At 36.6% G+C, this 25,978-nt stretch overlaps 1 protein-coding gene across 12 annotated transcripts in view; it reads right to left on the reverse strand.

The window, feature by feature from the left end:
* Kmt2c (lysine methyltransferase 2C) overlaps positions 1-25,978 on the reverse strand; it is a 247,142-nt gene that overhangs the window by 172,150 nt on the left and 49,014 nt on the right. For all 12 annotated transcript variants that reach the window (XM_036181141.1, XM_036181134.1, XM_036181142.1 and 9 more), the window contains exon 2: positions 22,400-22,488. In XM_036181141.1, the coding sequence (XP_036037034.1) occupies positions 22,400-22,488 (89 nt within the window). The remainder of the gene's footprint in view (positions 1-22,399; positions 22,489-25,978) is intronic.

Genomic DNA, 25,978 nt, shown 5'->3' on the forward strand with positions numbered 1-25,978 from the left:
CATGGATATGTAGGATTAAACTAAAACAGCCATCCTACAAAAAGCAAGCTGTAAATTCATTGCAATCTTCATCAAAAATCCAACACAATTCATTCCAGAACTTGAAAGAGCAACTTTCAGCCTCATAAGGAAACAAACAAACAAACAAAAAAAAATTCAGTATAGCAAAAATACTCCTGAATAATAAATGAACTACAGGAGGAATCACCATGCTTGATCTGAAATGGTACTACACAGTTCGTAGCTAATAATAGTAATAAAACAGTAATAAAAACAGCATGGTATTGGCACAAAAACAGACATGTTGATCAATTGAATTGAACTGAAGAGCTAGAAATAAGTGCATACCAATGGACAGCTGATTTTTGATAAAGAAACCAGAAATCACACTGGGGGGGGGGGGGGGGGAGAAAGACAGCATTTTCAACAAATGATATGGGTCACCCTTGATGAATGCATGTAGAAGAATGAAAATAAATACATATTTGTCACCATTCAAAGAATTAAGCTCAAGATAGATCAAAGATATCAACATAAAGACAGATATACTGAATCTGACAGAAAAGAAAGTGGAGAACAGTCTTGAACTCATTGGCACAGGAAAAGACTTTCTTAATAGAAAACCGATGGCACAGGCAATAAGAACCACAATAATAAATAGCACCTCATGAAACTGAAAAGCTTCTCAATGGCAAAGGACACTGTCATTCTGACAAAGTGATAGGCTACAGAATGGGAAAAGATTTTTACCAACTATACACCTGACAGAGGGCTAATATCAAAAATAATATAAAGGTCCTGGGTTGGGGATTTAGCTCAGTGTTAGAGCACTTGCCTAGCAAGTGAAAGGTCCTGGGCTCGATTCTCTGGTCAAAAAAAAAAAAAAAAAAAAAAAAAAAAATTAAAAATAAAAATTAATTAATTAATTGATGATAATATAAAGGACTCAAAAAATCAGATCTAAAAAAAAAAACCAATTTAAAAAATGGAGTACAGATCTAAACAGAATTCTCAAAAGAGAAAACTCAAATAGCTGAGAACACTTAATGTTCAACATCCTTAGCCATCAGGTAAATGCAAATCAAACTGACTATGAGATTTCATCTTCTACCAGTCAGAATGCCTACGATTTAAAAAAAAAAAAAAAAAAAAAAAAAAAAGATAGTTCTTGCTGGTGAGGATGTGAAGTAAGGGGAGCACTCCTTCAAGGCTGCTGGAAATGTAAACTTCTACAGCCACTACTGAAGTCATTATGGCGGTTCCTCAGGAAGATGGGAATTGATTTACCTGAAGATGCAACTATACCACTCTCCACCATATATCCAAAGCACAGTTCATCATACTACAGAGACACTTGCTCAACCATGTTCACTGCTGTACTATTCAAAATGGGAGGATCAAATGAGGAGATGTAGGGAAAATGAGGAGAGGAAAATATACAAGGAGGGAGAGCTAAAACTAAGGGCCATTTGAGGGGTTTTATGGAAACCTAGTAGAAGCTTCCTAAAACATATACATATATCAGGATTTGTTGTTGTTGCTGTTGTTAAACATTATAGGTCCTTAGATGGGTAAAGTGAAGCACACCTTTAATCTCAGCACTTGGAAGGAAGAGGCAGGCAGATGTCTGTGAGTCTGGGGCCACTCTAATCTATATAATGAATTAGAGACAGCCAGAGCCAAATAGTTAAACCCTGTCTCAAAAAAACCCAAACATTACAGGTCCTTTTTTTATATATTATGGATTCCAGTTTTGTTTTTATGGGATTTATTTGTGATCAAACGTGTGTGTCTTCTGTGTCTGTATGCATTTCCATTATAAAGATGTTTATAGTCATGACCTCCTACCACCCCAGCCCCCAGGGGAGGGGGGAGACACCGAAAGGCAACTAAAATTGACAAACAAGATTTCAAACAAAGAAATATCTGTTGTGTGATATTTCAATCTTGTTCTGACAAATAAAGCTTGCTTGGAGTCAGAGGGCATAGCTAGCCACTAGCCAACCAAAATTAACCACAGAGGTTCTAGAAGACTGTAGACAGACAGGAAAGGAAGTAGTAAGGTGGAGGGGGCTCTTGGCCTCTTTGGGAGGTAGAAATGGAGGAAGTAGGAGAGGACTGGTAGCTTCTCTGTTTCTCTGATCATTCAGGTTCTTACCCTGATATCTGACTCCTGAATATTTATTGATAAAGAATAATTAGACTAATGCTTCATCTGGCATCCAACTTTTGCAGCATGAAAGCATGAGACAACCACTTGCCCCTGGCTTTGCCGCCTATTGGCAGCTGCGAGAGTCCACTCTTGCCTGAAGCCCTCTGAAGGAGTTTGAGATTTTCCTGTTGCAGCCTTTCTACAAGAGTCTCCACAGGCACCTGGACTCCAAACACCACCAAAGTTGGCAGCCCACTACCAGTTGGCTCTGCCTTCCAGCAGTTTGGTGCTCTCACTTCCTGCCCATCATACTGATGCTTCTGCACATTCCCCTGTGTCTGCCTTTTAGAGGGCTGGCTCCTTTGCTCCTTTTCCCCCTGGCCCCCCTCCTCAGGCTGCTGTCACACTAAGTTAGCTACCTTGACACCTACTCTGGCTTCTATTGCTGTTGCAACTACCATACACTCACAACTCCACTCCAGTATCTGCAACTGCCCACAGCCAGGCTGTACATTGCCTGTGTTCTCTGACCAGGCTTGCTGCAAAGCTTCAGGAAGCCTCACACTTAACTATCATCATCAGCAGATTTGGTGAGACACTTGGGAATTCTTAAAAGGAGGAATTTCGCCTTTAATCTCAGCACTCGGGAGGCAGAGGCAGGCAGATCTCTGTGAGTTCGAGGCCAGCCTGGTCTCCAAAGTGAGTTCCAGGAAAGACATAAAGCTACACAGAGAAACCCTGTCTCGAAAAACCAAAACCAAAACCAAAACCAAAAAAAGAAGAATTAGTTTTTGAAAAGGGGGGAAGAAAAGAGGATTATTTTTCCTCATGTTAAAAATGGGAAACATTAATATGCATGAAGTTAGGTCTCTGTAAATGAAGGAATAATAAACTTAGCTAGAATTGATGATAATGTCAACTACCATTTCGGTAATTCTTATTCTATCAAAAAAAAAAAAAAAGTTGATTGATATCAGGGCCGAATATGAAAAATGGACTGATGAAAGATAAACTCATTAGAAAGACAGACTAATGGGAACAAAGAAAAATATTCACACAGAGACAGAGTAGTTTAGAGTAGAAGTTTAAAACACCATGCCATTATAAAACAAACAGATGGGAGCATCCCAAGGTTATTACAAATTTGACCTTAATTTATCCAAAGATAACTGGGAACCTATAGAAATGTTATATTTGAAGAGATTGAAGGAAGAAATAGTTTCATATGGTATGCATTCACGATTTATGAGGAAGATGTTAAATTGGTAGTTCACTCAGAACAGAAGTATTCCACAAGACTGGAAAGATTTAATTACAACAGTATTGGAAGCTGGTCCTCAGATTCAGTGGTGGAGAGATGAAGCAATGGCTTTCAAACAGCAAAGTGTGGTTGGAGATTATGAGATTTCCCACAATCAAATACTTGGTGGGGATCATTATACTGAAAACACTGGTTACACTTCATGATCACAACTTGTCTCTATGCCATATAGCAGCTCTGAATGCTTGAAACAAGACTGAAAATTAAGAAAGAGAACTGAGCCATTTACTAAAACTATACAAGGTCCAAAATGATCCTTTACTGATTTGTTACAAAAAATGACTTCACCTATAAATTGAATGATATCAGATCCAGAAGTCAGAATCTTTGGCTTTTGAATTGCTAATTAGGAATGTAAAAGAGTGATCAGGCCTTTAAAGGCAGGATCAGCATCCATAGATGAATGGATTCGAAATACAGCTGATATTGGATATCATACTTATGATGATACTTGGATAGGAGAAGTGATTTCTAAAAATTTTAAGAAAAATAAAAAGGTTAGATGTTTTAATTGTGGTAAACCAGGTAGGTCATCAGAAAAGGGATTGCAGGCAAGGTGTTCCCAGGAACACTGTTCTTTTTCCAGAGAGAATCAAACAGAAGGCTCCAGCCTTCTGGAATATGAGGAAGGTGTATCAATGGCTGACATTGGACTAATGAATGCAGATCAACATGGGACAGGCAGAGGAACCCTTTGCCATTGGGAAATGTCATACAGGGCCTCTTGCAGGCCTCTGAATCAAATTTAGTTCAGTCATTCACTGTCAGCACTGAGGAAACTCCTCCACAAAGTGATTAAAAGACTTAACACCTATTATATAAAACCATACTTCTCTGGATGGCAGAACAGCTTTAGAAGATAAAACAAAATTTTCAGGAGACATTACAAAGGAAATATTTTGGAAAAACTTCTATAAATGATCAAAGACCAAAGTAAAAAACCAATAAAATGCATTGTAATTGAGGGTCTGGTAGACATAGAAGCAGATGTAACAATAATTGCACCAAGATCTTGGCATACTAATTGGCCTCTTCAGAAGGTAAATGTTCAGCTTTTAGGGATTGGAAATTCATCATAAGTAAAAGAAAGCACAAGATGGGTCAAATGTATAGAGCCAGAAGGACAGAGAAGAAAATTAAAGCAATATGTGGCTAACATACCAATGAATTTATGGAGATGTGATTTGTTACAGCACATTAACATTCCTCCAAACCCAGAAATAAAAAAAAAAAAAAACATAAACTAAGGTGAAAAATATTAAAAGGTATTATCAAGAACAGTCACCGACCATGCAAGTTATACGTAAACAGGGCACAACAACTGCTGATCCTTCAAAAGTATCAACAGCCGTATTTTAAAATGGTTAACTGACAAACCTGTCTGGTTGGAAAAAAGGTCTTTGACATCAGAGAAATACAGGCCTTAGAACAGTTGGTGCAAGAGTAGCCAAATGCTCAACATATTAAAGAATCAACTAGTCTTGGAATTCTGCTATATTTGTTTTTAAAAAAGAAATATGGAATAGCCAGGCGGTGGTGGTGCACACCTTTAATCCCAGCACTTGGGAGGGAGACCCAGGTGGATCTCTGTGAGTTTTGAGGCCAGACTGGGCTACCAAATGAGTTCCAGGAAAGGCACAAAGCTATACAGAGAAACCCTGTCAAAACCCTATTGGAAGGAAGGAAGGAAGGAAGGAAGGAAGGAAGGAAGGAAGGAAGAAGAGATCTGAAAAAAGAATGATAACAGATCTAAGAGCTACTAATAAGGTGATTCAGCAAATAGTATCTAACAGCCTGGAATTCCCTTGCCATTTTTATTACCCGAATGATAGTCTATTATAGTGATTGATTTAAAAGAGTGTTTTTTTTACTTTGCCTTTGCAAGAACAGGATAGAGAAAATTTGTCTTATATTAATTCTCAGCCTGTTAAGAGATATCACTGGAAGGTTCTCCCACAGCCCTACCTTGTGTCAATATTTTGTACAACAGCCATTGGAAATAATTCATAATCAGTTTCCTCAATCTATAATTTACAACTATAAGGACAATATCTTATTAGCTGATTCAGATGCAAATACATGAAAATGTTTGAAGAAGTAAAGAAAATTTTTGTTTTATTGGGGATTAAAATTGCTCCGGAAAAAATACAAAGAGGAGGTTCTATTAATTACCTAAGATATAATACAGGTTTAAAAAATCCATACACACAAATCAAGATAGATAAATTACAAACTCTTAATGGTTTTCAAAAATTGCTGGGAGATATTAACTAGCTACAGACCACAACTAGATTGACAACTCAAGAACTAAGTAATTTATTCCAAACATTACAAGGTGATAAGGACTTACATAGTGCAAGAAAATTATTAGCTGAGGCTGAAAGAGAATTTGCCTTGATAGAAAAAAAATTAGGGGATGCACATGTGGATTAGTTGGATACACAGCTTGATTGTATTCTGGTTATTTTACCTCCAACGCATTCTCCTACTGGAATTCTAATGCTGAGAGAAGGTAATATCTTAGACTGGATAGTTTTACAAACAGAGAAAAATTAGAGACTTATGTAAAAAAGGTTTCTGAGTTGAATCGGAAAGTAATTTAAGACTTCGTCAATTAGCAGTAATAGACCCAACAGAAATTGTAGTAACTTTTAGTAATGTCCTCATTGTGGATGAAAAATGAACACTGGCAAAGAGCTTGCAATAATTTTGGGGGAGAGAATAACAACAAACATCCCAAAAGCAAGAGACTTCAGTTTGTAAAGAGAACTAGTTGGATCCTTCCTCACGTTGTACGAGAAACACCAACTTCTGGAGCTCCTGCATTCTATACTGATGCAGGCAAATCAGGAAAGGCAGGTTATAAGTAAAATAATTTAAGTAAAGTGGCTCAAAGCCCTTATGATTCTGTTCAAAAGTCAGAATTATATGCTATTCTCATCGTACTATTGGATTTTCCAGAACTTCTTAATATACTAACTCTTAATATGCAGAAAGATTTGTTTTACATATTGAAACTGCTGAATTTATTTCACACAATTCAGAATTAACTTTATTCTTTATTCAATTACAAGAAATAATCAGAAAAAGAAATCATCCATTGTATATAACACATATCAAATCCCATATGGGTCCACCAGGCCCTCAGGCACAAGGGTAATGATGAAATTGATCAGCTATTAGCAAGAAATGTGCTGGAAGCCTCAGAATTTCATAAGAAGCACCATGTAAATAGCAAGGGTTTGAAAAAAGGGTTTAATTTTTTTCCCATCATTTGGCAAGAAGCCAAAGAAATTGTAAGTTCTACTTGTTCTTTGTTTAGCCTAATTCCACAACCTGCAGGAAGAAACCAAAAGTACGTAAGAAATGAAATTTCACAAATATCTGTGTTTCATTTCGAAGAGTTTGAAAGATGAAAATATGTACACCATACCATAGATACGTATTCAGGATTTCAATAGGAAACAGTTTTGAGTTCTGAAAAGGCTGATTCTGTAATCACACATTTGTTAGAAGTTATGGACATCATGGGGATACTTATACAAATTCAGACTGATAATGCACCAGCATATGTCTCTAGTTAAATGACAGGGGTTTTTTTTGTTTTGTTTTGTTTTGTTTTGTTTTTTCGAGACAGGGTTTCCCTGTGTAGCTTTGCGCCTCTCCTGGAACTCACTTGGCAGCCCAGGCTGGCCTTGAACTCACAGAGATCCGCCAGCCATGCCTCCCAAGTGCTGGGATTACAGGCGTGCACCACCACCGCCCGGCTAAATGAAAGTTTTAAGACCACTGGACAAATGAGACATCTGAGGAAAAAGGACAAATCATGGGGGGGGGGGGGGGGGGGAGAGAGAGTTCCTAAGCAAAAGAGTAAATTGGCCTATTGGAATATCGCTTTTTCAGCAGGATAAAATTTCATCTATCTCACCAAATGTTTGTTTCTGCTGTTCTCTACAGACATATAATGCAAGTTTTTGTAGTATCAGTTCAATCAAAAGTTAAAGCAGGCTTTGAAGTTGGAGCATGGCTCTCTCCTTCTATAAGAACAAAAATAAGGTGCTGGAGAGATGTTCGGTGGTTAAGAGCACAGGCTGCTCCTGCAGAAGACTTAAGTTCAGTTCCTAACACCTGGACAGTGGGTCACAAACATCTTTAACTCAAATTCCAGGAAAGCAAATACCCTCTCTGGATTCCACAGGTCCTGTAATGGTTCCTAAACATGAACACAATCAAAACACCTGTACACATAAAATAAAACCATAAATGGAAGGGAAGGGAAGGGAAGGGAATGTGGGAGAGAAGGAGGGAGGGAGAGAAGGAGGGAGGGAGGGAGGGAGAAAACTACAAAGACTGAGTTATGGCATTTACTGTAATAATTTACACAGCGTTCAAGTACTGGTTTAATAATAAGAACAAAGATGAGTCATTATTGGGACTCACTGATACCGGCTTTAAAAAATAGCAATGGGGGAGGGGCTGGAGGGGAAGGTGGCGGTGGGGGCGGGAGGGGGGAGGACACGGAACCCATGGCTGATGTATAAAATTTAAAACACATAATAATAAAGAAATAAAAGAAATAAAAAGAGAACAATATAACGGGAAAAAAATAGCAATGAAGGATTACATAAAGTGATTTTTTTCCTCTGGAATCTGCTAATGAGAATTAATGAGATAGTAATGAAGATTTTTAAAATAGGCTTCTTGGTTTGTTTGGAATCTGCTAACTTAATCCAAGAACTTCAGTTCATTAATAATAAATGTATAGCCAAAATTGATTTTATTGATAATAAATATGAATATTTAATAGATAGAACAATAACTCTCCAGGGTGAAGTTGTAGCTACTCAGACGCAATATGAGGAAAAAAGATTATCATAAACTGATAAAGTCTATGGAATCATGTGTTTCAGAAGAACATAAAAAGTTGCATGATCCCATGAGAAATCTAAAATCCCTTGCAACAAAGGAGGTTCATTCCCTAGTACAGACCCTACGTGCTCACTTGCAAGCCCTGGAAGAAATTCTCAATAAACATGACAAGGGACCCAATAAGGAAAAGGGCAAGACCATACAAGTTGTAACATCTCCAAATGGCTCTCATACAATGACTTATCCTGTCATCATCCATGAGAGGCCAGCAGATAATACTCACCCTGAGCCATATATGACATATACATTACAACCAATTTCAATGACGGACTTTAAAAATATGAAGGAAGAGATAGTTATGTGGGGGATACACTCGACATATGTAAGACAGATGTTAAATTTGTGGTCTCCCTCACATAGAGTCATTTCAGATAATTGACATCAGTTACTTTCAGCTGTTCTAGAATATAGCCAACAGTTACAGTGAAAAAGCTGGTTGAAAGAAGAGGCAAGAAATTTAGAGCAACAAGGTAAACTCAGGTTTTTGAGATCTCCCAAGATCAAATACTTGGTGAGGGACGTTTCATTGACAGGAATGTGCAAGCCACTTATGATGAACATACAATATCCCTATGCCGTACAGCAACTCTAAATACTTGAAAAAGAATTCCAGAACCAGAAAAACTGAGGTATACACAAATATATTTCAGGGACCACACAAATCCTTCACTGATTTTTTACATAGGCTGACCACAGTTGTAACAAAAGCTGTGTCAGATAAAGAATTAAGAAAAGTATTAACTGAGTCCTCAGTGTTCGACAGTGCTAATACAGAATATAAAAGAATACTTACTCCATTAAAGGTCAGATCAGTTCCTTTTGAAAAATGGATTCAGTATATTAATGTTGTTGAGTCTCTTAACTACAGTAATGAGGCTTGGCTAGGAGAAGCAAATCCCACAGGTAAAAGAAGGTCCCATGATTCCAGACATTTTAAATATGGTACACCAGGTCATATAAGTAAATACTGTACATGAGGTAATCCTAGAAGTAATACTCCTTCTAGAAATAACCCAAACAAGAGACCCCCAACCTCCTGGATTATGTAGAAGATGTGGCAAAGGCTGACATTGGACAAGTGAGTGCAGATTAATAACAGATATATGAGGCCTTTACTGGTGGGAAATGCCTCAGGGGGCATCTTGCAGGCCCCCACATCAAACATTTGCAGTCACTGTGGAAGAAATTCCTCTCCAGGACAAATGAATAAACCAATACACTGGATGATAGAACTCCTCTGATAGATGAAGCAAAATTTCCAAAGAACACAATAAAATGAATAATTTGGCAGACTTCCATAAATAAACAAAGACCAAAGCTTAGGATTCAAATTAATGGCCTTGTTCAGGAGGGTCTGGTAGACACAAGTGAGGATGTGACTATAATTACACCAAAATCATGGCATCCAAATTGGACTCTTCAAGAGGTAAATGTCCAGTTTGTAGGGATTGGAACCCTATCTCAGATAAAACAGAGTTTGAGATAGGTTGAATGCATAGGGTCATAAGGACAGAGAGGAAGGCTGAAGCCATATGTAGCAAATGTAGCTTTGTGAAACTTTGGGGCCAAGATCTGTTACAACAGTGGAATACCCAGATTAAAATGCCTACACTCGGCCGGGCGGTGGTGGCGCATGCCTGTAATCCTAGCACTCGGGAGGAAGAGGCAGGCGGATCTCTGTAAGTTCAAGGCCAGCCTGGTCTACAAAGGACAGCCTCCAAAGCTACAAAGAAACCCTGTCTCGAAGGGAAAAAAAAAAAAAAATCCTACACTCTCAGAAAAGAAATCAGACCAAATGCATGTTTCTAGGAATAACATCATAACACGCTTTAAAAAAGTCACCAACCATTCAGGCTGTACAGAACACAGGACAACTGCTGTTGAACTCTCAAAAGTACCAACAGCCTTACTTTTAAAATGACTAATTAATAAACCAGTCTAGGTTGGACAATAGCCTTTGATAAAAGAAAAGCTACAAGCTTTAGAACAGCTGGTTCAAGAACAGTTAAATGCTCAACACACTGAAGAATCTACCAGCCCTTGAAATTCTCCTGTATTTGTTTGTTTGGTTTTTTTTAAAGTCTGGTAATTGGAAAATGCTGACAGAATGAAGAGCTACTGAAGTAATTCAGTCAATAGGCTCTCTACAGACTGGGACGCCCTTGCCCTCTTTGTTACCCAAAGAATGGCCTATAAAAGTTATGGACTTAAAAGACTGTTTCTTTACCATACCCTTACAAGAAAATGAAAGGAAAAAATTTACCATCACAATACCTAAATTATAACAATTCCCAGCCAGTCAAGAGATATCAATGGAATGTCCTCCCACAGGGAATGTTAAACAGCCTTACCTTGTGCCAATACTTTGTTCAAAAACCATTAGATATAATTCCACAATCCATAATTTATCATTATATGGATTATAGCCTAATAGCTGATCCAAAGTTAGGCACCTTAGAAAGCATATTTAGAGAAGTAAAAAGAGTTTTGTCTTGCTAGGGACTGCAAATTGATCCTAAAAAATTTAAAGAAGAGATTCTATTAATTACTTAAGATATAAGATAGAGCTACAAAAAAATTAGACCCCAAAAGGTACAACTAAGAAGAGATTGATTGAAGACTCTTAATTATTTTCAAAAGTTGTTAGGAAGCATTTCCAACTTACTGGGTATCATGGGAATACCCAAACATGGATTATAAGATTTGACTAATACTCTAACAGGAGACAAAAAATGAAATACTCCAAGAGAAATCATCAGCTGAAGCTGAGAAGGAATTGGCTCTTGTAAAAAAGACAATTAAAGAAGCACATGTGGATCGTGTGAATCCACAACTTAAATGCATTCTTGTCATACTCTCCTCCAGACATTCCCCCACAGGTATTTTGATGCAGAGAGAAGATATTATATTGGAATGGATATTTCTACCACATAAACCAAATAACAAGTTAAAGACTTATATAAGAAAGATCTCTGATTTGATTCAAAAAGGTAAATTGAGACTGTGCCATTTGACAGAAATGGACCCAGCATAAATTATAGTACCTTTAACTAATGAGAAAATTTCATCACTATGGAAAGATAATGAATACTGACAAATATCCTGCAGTATCTTTTTGGGGGAGATTAACAACCATTATCCCAAAAACAAGAAAATAAAACTCAGAGATAACTGAATGGATCCTCCTCACATTGTAGACAAAAGCCAATTTCTGGACTCCTCACAGTCTATACTGATATAAATAAATCAGGGAAAACAGAATATAAATCAGGAGACTTAAGTAAAGTGGTTCAAAGTCCATACAGCTCTGTACAAAAGGCAAAACTAATAATATACCATTCTTATGGTACTGATGGACTTCCCAGAACCCCTCAATATAGTCACTGACTCTCAATATACAGAGTTGTTTTACATATTAAAACTGCTAAATTTAATCCTGATGATACAAAATTAACTCTATTATTCATACAATTTCAAGATATCAACAGGAATAGGGAATCTCATATATATGACACATATCAGATCCCATACAGGTGTGCAAGGACCTCTAGCAAAAAAAAGGTAATGATGAGAGTGATCAGTTATTAATAGGTAACATGCTAGAGGCACGTAAATATCAAAGGTTTTGTAAAACAAATAGAAAATCCCTTAATAAAAACTAAAAATTAGCAAGGGTTTGGAGAAAGATTTCTACATCAGTTGACAACAAGCCAAGGATATTGTATTAAAAAAAAGTCCTACTTGTTCCCTTGTTCCCTCTATAACCAAACTCCATTACCTTCAGGGAGCAATCCAAAAGGTATACAAACAAATGAAATTTGGCAGATGGATGTGTTTCATTTTACAGAATTTGGAAGATTAAAGTATGTGCACCATACCATTGACACCTATTCAGGATTTCAATGGGCAACACCTATGAGTTCTAAAAAGGCTGACTCTGTGATTATACACCTATTAGAAGTTAAGGCCATCATGGAAAAACTTGTACAAATTAAGACAGACAATGCCCCAGCATACGTCTCCAATAAAATTAGACAGATTTTGCTTATTACAATATAAAGCATATTACAGGTACACCACACAATCCCACAGGCAAAGCAGTCATAGAAAGATCCAATGAAACTTTAAAGGATATGCTAAATAAACAACAACAGGTAACAATGACTCCTACAAATAGATTGCATAGTGCTTTATTAACCTTAAATTTTCTCAATGATGACAAAAAAGGAACAACAGCTGCGGAGAGACATTGGACAACAGACAAAACTCCTGAGCTAAACCAACCGGTTTATTTCAAAGATGTGTTGACCTCAGAATGGAAACCTGGATATGTCCTATGTTGGGAAAGAGGTTTTGCTTTGTTTCTGCAGAAGAAAAAAAGCTATAGTTACCAACAAAATTAATAAAAAAAAATTCTATCTGAACAGGAGAAACCCCTTAATGAGGAGAAGTAACAGCTCATCTACCAATGTGGCATCTCTACAAGTTGTAAGAAAAATTTAACAAACAAGGGTTGGGGTAGGGCTCTGTTTTTGTCTTCCTGAGATAATGAAAATACCCATCTTCCAGAAATCTTAAGGCCTTGGATATCCAGACGTCTACAGCAAAAAGAAAAAAATCTATTGGTACCAATCTACAGAGTAAAATATCATTGCCTAACACCTATATCTCTTTAATGCTAGAAAAGTTGTGGTTCTAATTCAATTATAAACCAAGCTGGCTTTGGAGATAGAATTGGCTCACTCCTTCTCTAAACCCAAACATATTGCTAAAATAAAAGGTTGAGAGATTCTTCAGTCCCATATCAAAAGAGCCCTCTGGTGTGGGACAGAAGGAAACCAATAAACAGGGACCATTGTCTTCAAGATTCTAATTCTCTCCATGCTTACTCTTGATTTCTTGGAATCCTTTCCTACATGTCAATTAATCTTTAAATCCAAACTTTCCATTTATATATTAATGACATTCAAGTTTTTCATGGTAAAAAAAAAAAAAAAAGTTTTTCCAACAGTAATCTCTGAAGTCTCCAGAAGGAAGGTGGGACCCCACAACAACAACTCCACTGAGTCCAGAATGATGCCGTGGTACTCATCATCATACTATACTTCTAGCCACAATCTCAAACAATCTGACTCATTACTCTGAGACTGGCTGCAAAATCTAGTTAGTCTAACTGAGACTTAACTGTCTGAGCTTTCTTACAAAACCCAACAGAGATACCATCACCCCCTAAAGAGCAGGAAGCAATTCTAAGGAAATGATACCCTTTCTCCCAAAGGTTTCATGTTTCTAAGGTTATGGATGATGGTTATAGGGTGGGGGAAAAATAATAGACTCAGTATTCTCCTTTAAAAAAAAAAAAAAAAAAAGGAAAGAAAAAAGAAAAAAAGTAAAATAAATAGGTATAAGATATTATGGTAGATTATTGTACGGATAATTTGCACTGTTATGGATTCTTGTATATTGATACAAATGTAAACTATTTTTATATTCCTATTTAAGATAATTTGTTATATTGCTATAAATAAAAAAAACTATATTTGTTGTAATGTACATATATTTCTACTCTTATTTAAAGTATTTTGTATATTGATACAAATGTAAATTTGTATCTGTCATACTGTATGTATGTTCTAACTCTGTTTAGGATATTTTGTATATTAATATATATTAAGGATTAGTGTCATATTGCATACTGCACTATATATTCCTACCTCTATTAAATATATTTTGTGTATTGTTACAATTTTGAAGTCATTGTCCTTTTACCATACATTTGCTAACAGACTGTTTACCTTGTTTACATGAAGCCTTTAGTCCTTAGGTTATTTCGGTAGATAAGACTTTTAAATTTATAGTTACCTATGCTTGTCATCTCTAGGGACAGGTAATCTTCAAACACGTTATGGACCTAGAGAATATGGCATTTAAATAACTTAGAATTCTGTTGACATGAGACACAATTGCTCCTGGCAGCACCAATCTGAGGCCAAGAGAATGTTGGGATTCTTAGACATTTCCATCTGAAAGTTTGTACTTCTTGGCACAAAATGGCCTACTGACTGGGCAAAGAACTGCCCTTGCCTCGACTGCTGACAGTACAAATGTTGTCCTTTCTGGACAAGCGGGACACAAGGAAAAGCTGTGGGGCTGAGACCTGTTACAACAATGGAATACTCAGATTAACATCCCTCCAAACTCAGAAACAAATCATAAACTAGCACATGTCTAAGAGAAATATTAGAAGGTATTATTCTAATGAGTGGTCACCAGCCATTGAGATTGAACAAGAATAGAGCACAACAACTGATGATCTTCTACCTTTAAAATGATTAACAGACAAGCCTATATGGGTTCATCAGTGGCCTTTAACAAAAGAGACACTCCAGGCTTTAGAAGAGCTGATAGAAGAATGGTTAAAAGCTCAGCGTATTTAAGTATCAACCAGCCCTTGGAATTCTCCTGTATTTGTTATGTTATTAAAAAGAAATCTGGTAAATGGAGAATGGTAACAGACCTTAGAGCAATTAACAAAGTAATTCAGCCAATGGGGTCTCTACAATCTGGAATTCCTTTGCCTACTCTATTACCAAAAGGATGGCCTCTTATATTTATTGATTTAAAAGACTATTTCTTTTCAGTACCCTTACAAAAAAAAAAAAAAAAAAAAAAAAAAAAAAAAAAAAAGAAGACAAAGAAAGATTTGCCTTCATGGTGCCTACTTATAATAATTCTCAACCAGTTAAGAGATATCAATGGAGGGTCCTCCCACAGGGAATGTTGAAGCCCAACACTGTATCAATATTTTATACAACAGCCATTGGGAGTGACATGTAAAAAATTTCCTAAATCTATAATTTATCATTATATGGATGATATTTTACTAGCTGACTCGAATCCAGATACTTTAGAAAGAAAGTTTGAAGAAGAAAATGTAGCCTTGCTGGGGGTTAAAAATTGCTCCTGAAAAGATACAAAGAGGAGATTCTATTGATTATTTAAGATATAAAATAGACCCCAAAAGGTGCAAATTAGGAGAGATCAACTACAGACTCTTAATGACTTTCAAAGATTATCTGGAGACATTTCTCATCTATGAACTATTGTTGAGGTAAAAAATGATGAAGTGAATAATTTGTTCAAAACCTTAGAAGGTAACAAGGACTTAAATAATCCAAGAGAATTATCACCTGAAGTTGAGAAAGAATTGGCCTTAGTAGAAAAAAAGTGCATGAAGGACATGTGGATCATATCGATCCAAAGCTGGATTGCATTTTGGTTATTTTACCCTCTAGGCATTCTCCTACAGGAATTTTAATGAAGAGGGAAGATATTATATTGGAATGGATATTTTTACCAAATAAACTGAATAAAAAATTAAAAACATGTGGAAAAAAATCTGGCTTGATTTTGAAAGGAAAATTGAGACCTCATCAATTAGCAGGAATAGACCCAGCAGAAATTGTTGTACCTTTAACTAAGGAGGACACTGAAAAATTATGGATAGAAAGTGAACCTTGGCAAAAAGCTTGCAGTAATTTTTTGGGAGAAATTAACAGCAAATATCCCAAAAGCGATAGAATTGACCTTATAAAGAGAGATAATTGGATTTTGCCTCGAATTGTATGGGGAAAAACCCTATCTGGAGTTTGTACATTTTATACAGATGCAAACAAACAAGGAAAGACGGGTTACAAATTAGAAAATTTATGTAAAGTGGTTCAAAGTCCTTATAATTCAGTTCAAAAATTGGAATCGTATGCTATTCTGTTGGTATTAATGGATTTTTCAGAACCTCTCAACATAATTACTGACTCTCAGTATGCTAAAAGAGTGGTACTACATATTGAGACTGCAGAATTTATCCCTGATGCTTCAGAATTAACTTCACTACTTATTCAGTTAAAAGATACAATCAGGAAAAGGAGTCATCCTTTATATATAACTTACATCCAATCCCATATGAGTCTACCAAGCCTTCTAGCACAAGGTAATGATTATATTGATAAATTATGGATAAGAAATGTGCTGAAGACCTCAGAATTTTATTTAAAAAAAAATCATGTCAATCATAAAGGTTTAAAAAAAAGGATTTTTCCATAATCTGGCAATAAGCAAAGAAAATTGTACGAAAATGTCCTACTTCTTCCTTTTACAATCAGATGCTACTAGCCAGCAGGATGTAACCCAAAGGGTACTCATAGGAATGAAATCTGGCAGATGGATGTGTTTCACTTTGCAGAATTTGGAAAACTGAAATATATGCACCATACCATTGATACTTATTCAGGATTTCAATGGGCAACTGCTTTGAGTTCTGAAAAAGCTGATTCTGTAATCACTCATTTGCTACAAGTTACAGCCATCATGGGTATACCTGCACAAATTAAAACTGACAATGCTCCAGCATATGTCTCTGTTAAAATGAAACAGTTTTTTGCTTATTACAATATAAAGCATATTCCAGGAATACCACATAATCCTACAGGCCTACAGGTCAAGCAGTTATAGAAAGTTCAAACAGAACTCCAAAGGATATGCTAAATAAACAGAAAAGGGGTAATAAAAAAAAAAACCAGAAATAGACTGCATAATGCTTTATTACCTTTGAATTTTCTCAATGCTAATGAGAAAGGAACAACAGCTACAGAGAGACATTGGATAATAGAAAAAAACTACAGAATTAAATCAGCCTATATGCTTCAAGGATATGCTGACTTCAGAATGGAAACCAGGATATGTGTTGCGCTGGGGACGAGGTTTTGCTTTTGTTTCTACAGGAGAAGATAAGCTGTGGATACCATCAAAATTGATAAAGGTTTGATTTGAACAAGAGAGTCCTCTTAATTCGAGGAGGTGATAGTTCATCAACCAGGATGACCATCCAATTTAAACTAACGTATACCATTAACACATGCCTTTTCATTTAATCAGATACATATAACTTGCCAAAACGGAACCTCCCCAAAATTAGTCTTGGGAGAAGGTTTTTCTTTTTGTCTTTTAGGAGAATGAAGGCTAAGGAATCTGAAGAACACTGGATAAATGAGACAACTGAAGAAAAAGGACAAATCCTAATCTGCCCCAAGAAAGAGAGTAAAATGGCCTATTGGTATATCATCTACAAAATTTCACAAATCTTCCTAAATGTTTGTTTCTGCTCTTCTCTAAAGAAATTTAACACTATTGGTCTTCTTGTAGTCCAAGTTGGAGAATGGCTCTCTCCTGCTTTAAACTCAAGCATGTTGTTAAAAGGGAAATGCAAACTCCCTGTATCATGCCAGAAGAAAGAGCCATCTTCGGACATGGAACAGGAGAAAAAACAAATTAATTAAGGGACTGTTCTATTACTACAACTCTCAATTCTTTGATTCCATTCTGACTCTTTAAACTTTTCTTAAAGTACAAATTTTATATCAAAATTTACAAGATATATATATATATATTTTAACTTTGTTAAGATAATAATGGTCATAGAGAGTACTAATTAATTCTAGAAAAAAAGGCTTCCATTAGCTGCCTATACATGTCTTTGTGTTCGAGTCTCTTTTCAGTTTTCTGCAGGAAATCACAGCCAGGCCTAACATCAACTGAAGTATCCAGGAAGGAGTACGAATTTTAAATTAAAGTTTACAAGTCATATATATATTAAACTTTGTTTAAGATAATAATGGTCATATAGAAGACTATTTCTAATTTTATAACTAATTCTAGAAGAAAAAAAGCTTCAGTTAGCTACCTATAAATGTCTTTGTGTTTGAGTCTTTATCAGTTTTCTGCAGGAAATCACAGCCAGACCTAACATCAACTGAAGTATCCAGGAAGATGGGGCCCCACAACAACGATTCCACATGGACAATAATAATAACATTAAGCTGACAAATATCATCTACAGATCGGCTTTGGACAACTAACTGCTCAGAGCAATTTTGAGATGGCTAGCTGAGATGATCCAGTTTCAAAGACTACTTGAATTAGGACTTAAGTCCTGAACTTTGACATTATGCTCAAACTGGACAACAAAGGATATGGCTACCTTTCCTATAATTTGACAATTAACCCAAAATTTTTCTTTTCAGGATAAAGATACCTTCACCCATATCCAGCAGAAACAAATTTTTAGAATGTGACGCCCACATTCCCAAAGAGTGTGGGACAGGTGGTTTTTTGGTCTTTTATGGGTTTTGTGCTTGGGATAATTTTCATTGTTTAGGAGGGTTGGTTACAAGTTGTTGTTAAGGATTGGGAAAAGGGCTAAGCAAAGGAGTTTAGATTTAAGGTTCTTGTTTAAAAAAAAAAAGATACAAAGAAATGATAAAATAGAGGGTAGATTATTGAATTGACATAGAAAAATAAAGAGAAGATATATATATGACATGACATAGATAAAAACATAGATTATTGAATCTACTTTTAAAAGATAATTACTAGTTTTAAATACTTTATATTGGATTGGATTTTTGTATATTGTATGCAAATTATATTGAGATCGATATTGTTAGAAAATGCTATACATATATTTCTAATCTTGTCCAAGATATTGTACTTATACAGTTTATTTAATAATATAATGCAATTTGCTAATTCTTGAATGTTATTATTACCATCTGTTAGGATATAAAAGAAATGAGTTAGGGCTGGAGAGATGGCTCAGTGGTTAAGAACACTGGCTGTTCTTCCAGAGGTCCTGAGTTCAATTCCCAGCAACCACATGGTGACTCACAACCATTCGTATTGAGATCTGGTGCCCTCTTCTGGCCTGCAAGCATGCATGTAGGCAAACACTGCATACATAACAAATAAATAAATCTTAAAAAAAAAAAAAAACTGTAAAAAAAAAAAAAAAGATATGAAAGTAGTTAGACATTACAATCGAACTTGTAGTCACATTAGGTGTGTTTTCAAGATTGAGCATGTATATTTTAGACAGACAGTTCATCTTCAAACCCTTCAGAGATCTACAGAATATGGCATTTAAAATGTTTTAATAGCTTAGAAAAACATTTTTAGTTATGACTAAGAGACATGTCAGCTCCTGGCAGTACCAATCTACTTCAGAGAAAATATGGGCATTAAAGAAACTGCATATGGAGTCAACTTCCATTGTAGCGAAAGTTAGTCACTGGACAACAAAGTATTCTTGAATTGACTGCTGACAAACATTACAAAATGGACAGACACGACACAAAACAAAGGACTACCGATTCTTGCCAAGACAAGCGTGGTTGTGGCTTTAACAAAGCATCTTCTGAGGCCAGGACAATATGGCACCATCCATGAAGTGACCTTTGCAATCCGGAAAAGGTACAGTGCCCTTTTATTCGAAGGCAGCAGAACAGACAGTGGGCTGATGGCTTCTGAGGTGCAGTGGAACAGCAGCTTAAACAGTTGTTCTTGAAGAGTAAATAAGCTGACAGAGTCTAACCTCTCAATGGTAGGCTTGCTTTTAATAGACAGATGTGGAGAAGAATGGGATGCCAAGAAGAATGGACAGCTGAATTTAAAAAACATCAACAATTTCCAGAATTTAAAATCCTGAATCATGACAGGACACTAGTGGAATTCAGTTGTTTCTGGTACATGGACTGCTCTCACCAAATGTGAGGTCAAACTGTTGATTGGCCTTGTGTACATCCTAATTCACAATTGAGTCTGTCAGATATGCTAAGCTTATAGGCTGAAGATGATGTCCCAATGCTGTGGAGAAACCTTGGGTGACTGTCCAGGCAGCTGGCTGTTTCTGGCAATTCACATTTTTCTTTTTTTGGAAGCTGCTTTGTGTGCACTTCCTGTTTTTATTTTTGTTAGGTAATGTTATTTCTCTGAAGGAGTTTAGGAATTTAGGAAAGGGGGGGGGGGGGCAGGAAAAAAAGAATTTAGGAAAAGAAACTCACTAAAGAGGTGTAAGTGTATAAATTTGAAAGAGAGTTGTTAGTAATATAAGTTAGGATAGAAAGTGAATCAGGCCGGGCGGTGGTGGCGAACACCTTTAATCCCAGCACTTGGGAGGCAGAGCCAGGCGGATCTCTGTGAGTTCGAGGCCAGCCTGGGCTACCAAGTGAGTTCCAGGAATGGCGCAAAGCTACACAGAGAAACCCTGCCTCGAAAAACCAAAGGGGGAAAAAAAAAGCAAAACAAACAGAAAGTGAATCAGGTACATTTTGGACTTACCAAAATAGGATAATGGAATTGTTTTCTCTGAATTTGTCAAATATAAATGAACTAGACATTGTTTAGGTATTTATTGCTTGGATATATTATATATAGTTATTGCACTTTTTGTATATAGTTTTCCTTATATTATAACATTTTCCCTTTTGTCTTTTTATTAAAATAGAAAGGGGGAAATATGGTGATATTTTATTTGTGCTGAAATGTGATTTTATTTGTATGTTACTAAATAAAGTTATCTAGGAGTCAGAGCTAATAGCAAGCCATAGCAGAATCCTGGCAGTGGTAGCACACACCCTTAATCCCAATCACAGGACACCTCCAGCTTGGAGACATACGCCTTTAATCTCAATATCAACCATAGAGACCTAGAGGTCTATATAGACAGACAGTGACAAGGAGGTCATGTGGTTGGGTTTACAACCAATGAGAAGGCAGAACAGAAAGTCAATAAATAAAAAGATACACAGGAACTAGCTCTCTTTCGGAGGGGAAGGACAGCAGCGGCAGCAAGGGGTAAGAAAGGGTTTTTTAGTCTCTGCTCTTAGCTACTGCTCTGACCTCTTAGGCTTTTAACTCTGCATTTGGCTGTGTTTTTTAATGTTACATCTACACAGGTGGGTCTCTGAGTTCAAGGCCACCCTGGCAAGCCAGAAGTATACAGGGAAATCATGTCTTTAAAAAAAATAAAATAAAGTGGAGCTGGAAAGACAGCTTGGTGGTTATGAGCACAGGCTGCTCTACCAGAGGATCTAGGTTTGATTCCAAGCAAACATATTGTGGCTCACAGCTACCTGTAGTTCCAGTTCCAGGGACTTCAACATCCTATTCTGACCTCTTTGGGTGCCCCACATGCAAATGGTGCACATATATACATACATGCAGGCAAAGTTCAAACACATAGAGAAATACTATTTTTAGGAAAAAATGAAGCAACCTTTTTAATTTTTTTGCTAAGGAACTTTGTGAGATTCTATAAACATCAAGATAATATTCATCATGATGAGTAGCCATCAAGATGCCATCCAAGTATAGAAAGCACTGACAGAGAACAATGCAGACATTTTCTACTCACACCATGAATCCCACAACTTATTAAATCATTAACTTAAGATTTTGGAAATTATTTTTGATATCTTACTTGTCCACTCTTTCAGGTATATTTAAGGTGCACATCAGTATGTTTAAGATATGTAAAGGCAAGCTGGGTGGGAATGCCTTTAATCCTAGCACTCAGGAGGCAGAGGCAGGCGGATCTCTGTAAATTAGAGGCCAGCCTGACCTACAGAGAGAGTTCCAGGAAAAGCACTAAAGCAACAAAGAGAACCAACAACAACAAACACAAAAAAAAAAAAAAAAAAAAAAAAAAGGTATGTAAAAACTGAGCAACATAAACTAATGCTTTAACCCAGGACTTTATACAACCATTTGCTAATGAAACATATATTCTCCATACTCATACCAACAAAATAAGCTTTGAACAAACAAATAGTTGGTGTTTCACAAGTAAGAAATATACTATGATCTATCATACTAAAGGCATAAAGTTTCAGAAACTTGCAATTTTGCTTTCATAAGAGAAATTCATATATAAAAAATGATTCAAACTAAATAAGGACTCAAGGGAAAAACTGAGAAAGAGACCTGTTTTTCACTCTATCAGTAGACATCAAAACAGATGGAAGAGTTTTGTTAACATATTCTAATACAGGACATTTCTATACAAACAGTATGGACAATATATAAAGAAGTACAAATTATTGTGTATTTCTGTCAAAACTCTCATTAAGATCCAATACCTGAAAAAATAAAATAAAATCTAATACCTGTTTCCACAATATTTTCTGTTTCCGTCGTCTCCAGCCCATCCATGCTGTCCTCATCTTCCACTGTAGATTTTCCTCTACTTCGAGGCCTACAGCAAAACATAATAATAATTTAAAAAAAAAAAAAAACATTAAAAAAACAAAGTTAAATACTAAAATTTTTGCTTGGTTGTCTTTTGAGACATTCTCAGATATAACCCAAGCTGGTCTTGGACTTTTCATCTTCCTGCCTCATCCTCCCAACTACTGAGATGTGTAGCATGCACCACCACACCCAGATAAATGTTGAATTTTAAGGCTTCAATTTAAACACTTCGATATAAAGCACATTTGGAAAGTATAACATAAAAATTAAGCTTTCCCCAGCATAATAATGCATCAAGTAATAAATATAAAATATTTTCTTCTTCCTTAAAGCCTGAATGTAAGGACAGAAGGAAGTTAATAAATTTCTTATGTTTGCAAGTACTGATTCAGGATTTTTCTCTCTTTGAACTGATGTTCCCAAGGCTTTTTCTGTATGGTGGCTTTTAAATTCCTTTACAAAGTTGATGCTTAAAAAAGGTTTTAATTCTACATTTAGTGAAATTTAAATTTACTGAAAAGCTCAAGTACTTGGGCCAAAAGATGATTCAGTGAGTAAAGGGTCTTGCTTGCCTCCAACCCTACAAGCTGCTGTCTGACCTCCATAAGTGCTCAATGACTCATCCATTTGTACATGAACACTTAGAAAAACAGATAGTAAAAAAAACTGTAATAAAAGATTAAGTAAATTTAAAAGGAAAAACAAAACAAACAACAACAAACAGCTTACGTAAATGGCCAGGCCTGGTATTTCAAACCTTTAACCCCAGCCCTCAGTTGAATCTCTATGAGTTTGAGGTCAGCCTGGTCTACATAACAAGTTCCAAGCCAGCAAGGCTTACAAATGTGATCCAATCTCAATTATCAGTATAATAATCTAGAATAGAAGATGAGAACAGGCTATACAGCTTAGTGGTAGAGAACTTATCTAACATGTATACAAGGCTCTGGGTTCAATCACCAAGAGAAAAATTAATTAAAGTGAAATCTGAAAGAGCTGCTCAGTGGACAACATCTTGTTCATTAACTACAACAGACAACACAGTTTTATTGTTTTTAATTCATAACCAAAAGCTGATGGTTCATTTATGTAAAAAAAAAAAAAAATTGATTACATGCAGAGCACTCTTCCAGGCATATTTAGTGGCCCTTATTCAATGGTGGTTCTCAATAGGGGAAGTGGTTGTCCCCCAGGAAATATCAAATAATAAAGGAATATGGGGTGAAGAGGTAGAAAACATGGTGGAATGGAGAGATGTAGGTGTGTAGGTGTAAGGGTGCGTGCGCGCACGCGCGGGTGTGTGTGTGTGTGTGTGTGTGTGTGTGTGTGTGTGTTGGAGAGAGACAGAGACAGAGACTTGAAAGTGATAACAGATGTGAGAGAAGGATACATATCACCACTGAAGGCCATACAGATGTCTGTGATCTGTGGGGCCACATGAAGCCATGCTGATGTGTGTGTAAGTGGAGGTGGATGGGGGTTGTAGTTGAAAGTTTTCTCCAGTCCCACCTTGCCCCCTGCGTTCCTGTAGCCACTTATAAAATAATCATTCAGAGACTTAATATTACAGACTGTATGGCCTATAACAGGTCTCTTGCTAGCTCGCTCTTATATCTTAAATTAAACCATTTCTATTAATCTATGTTTTGTTCGCATGTTCTGTGGCTTTACCAATCTGCTGGCATGTTGCTCCTTGAGCAGCAGACTGGCATCTCTTCAGACTTTCTCTTTCCTGTCTCTCTCTAAGTATGGCGAAGCAGCTTATTTATTAACCAAGGGGAACAATATATATTCACAGAGTACAGAAAGGCATCCCCCAGCAGGGGGGTAATATGTTGATATGAGTGGTCTGAGGCCATGTTGATGTCCATGGGCTAGGTTGCTTCAGATCACTATATTAGTGTCCTTATCCTGTATTGCCCTGGAGGCCATGCTGATGTTCTTGGCCTGTACTGACAATGAGGGCTATGATGGTGGTGACTGTGGCTGTGATGTAGAAGAGAGCAGCGTTGCTGTCCATGAGCTGTACTGCCCCTGGAAACCATGTGGATGTCCATGATCCATGCTGTCACCAGAAACCATGTGGAAGTTTATAATCCCTGATCCTACTGACTAAGAAGCACAGGGAAGCTACTTTTTGCAGTGGCATCAATGATTACATATTCAAAGCTGAGAAAGGGGGATATAGAAGGCTTCAGTGACAACCTCTACCTTCACCCCCCAAAAAAAGTACAGCCTGGACAGGAAACCATTACAGAGAACTCTTTAAAATTGTGACAAGGGTGCTGAAGTGTAGCTGTCTACAACTGAGAGTTTCTGACAGGGGTGCAGGTGGGAAAGACTAGTTTGACAAAAATTGGACTTGTGGTTTTGTTTTACTTTTTTTCTTTGGGGAGCAGGGGTCATAAGGGTGGGAGCCAGATTTGAGAGGACTGGGGAGTGAGTGTGACTGGTGTGTATGATGTAAATTCTCCACATTATTAATAAAAAATATTATATTAGAAAAAGTTAAAAGCATGCAAAGTCATTAAATGTAGGATATTCATCTAGACGCTGTGTTTGTATTGGTTTGAATGGCAAATGGCCTCCATAGGATTAGGCATCTGAATACTTAGTCTCCAGCTGGTAGTGCTGTTTGGGGGCTTAGAATGTATAGCCTTGTTAGAAGAGGTGTATCACTGGGGGTGGGCTTTGTGAGTTAAAAGACTGGCACAATTTTAAGTTAGCTCTGTACTTTATATTTGTAGTCCATAATGAGCTCTCTGCTTCCTGCTCCAGCTACCAGGTCTCTCCATCACAACAAATTCTAAGCCTCTACTCCTGCTACCAGTTCTCTCCAATACAACAAATTCTAAGCCTCTAAGACAGTGGTTCTCAACCTTCCTAATGCTGAGACCCTTTAATACAGTTCCTCATGTTGTGGCTACATCTAAGCATAAAATTATTCTGTTGCTACTTCATAACTGTAATTTTGCTACTGTTATTAATCATAACATAAATATCTGATATGAAGGATATCTGACATGTGACCCCCCAAAGGGGTCATGAGCCACAGGTGAGAATAACTGCTCTAGAACCATAATCCCCCAAAAATTTCTGTAAATCTTCTTAGACATGGTGTTTTATCAGAGCAATAGGGAAGTAACACAATATTTAATTCTCAAAAAAATAGAGATGAAGGACCTGTAAGACAACTTAGCTGGCAAAGGTACTGGACACCAAGCACGACATCTTGAGTTCGATTCTTATGGTACACATGTTGAAAAAAGGGAATCAACTCCAGCAAATTATCCTCTGAACTCCCATCTGAGTACCACAGCACACATGCCCTTCCTACATACACACAAATTAACTGAAATGTAATTTTTAAAATGATAGAGTACCGGCAGAGATTTCCCTGTCTACCAAAAAAGATTATTCAGATGAATCATTTAAGTGATGATACTCAGCAGCTACTAAAATCATATACAACTATAGTTACTGACATATAAATC

Source organism: Onychomys torridus, chromosome 3 (genome assembly GCF_903995425.1).
Source record: "Onychomys torridus chromosome 3, mOncTor1.1, whole genome shotgun sequence".
Classification (NCBI taxonomy): domain Eukaryota; kingdom Metazoa; phylum Chordata; class Mammalia; order Rodentia; family Cricetidae; genus Onychomys; species Onychomys torridus.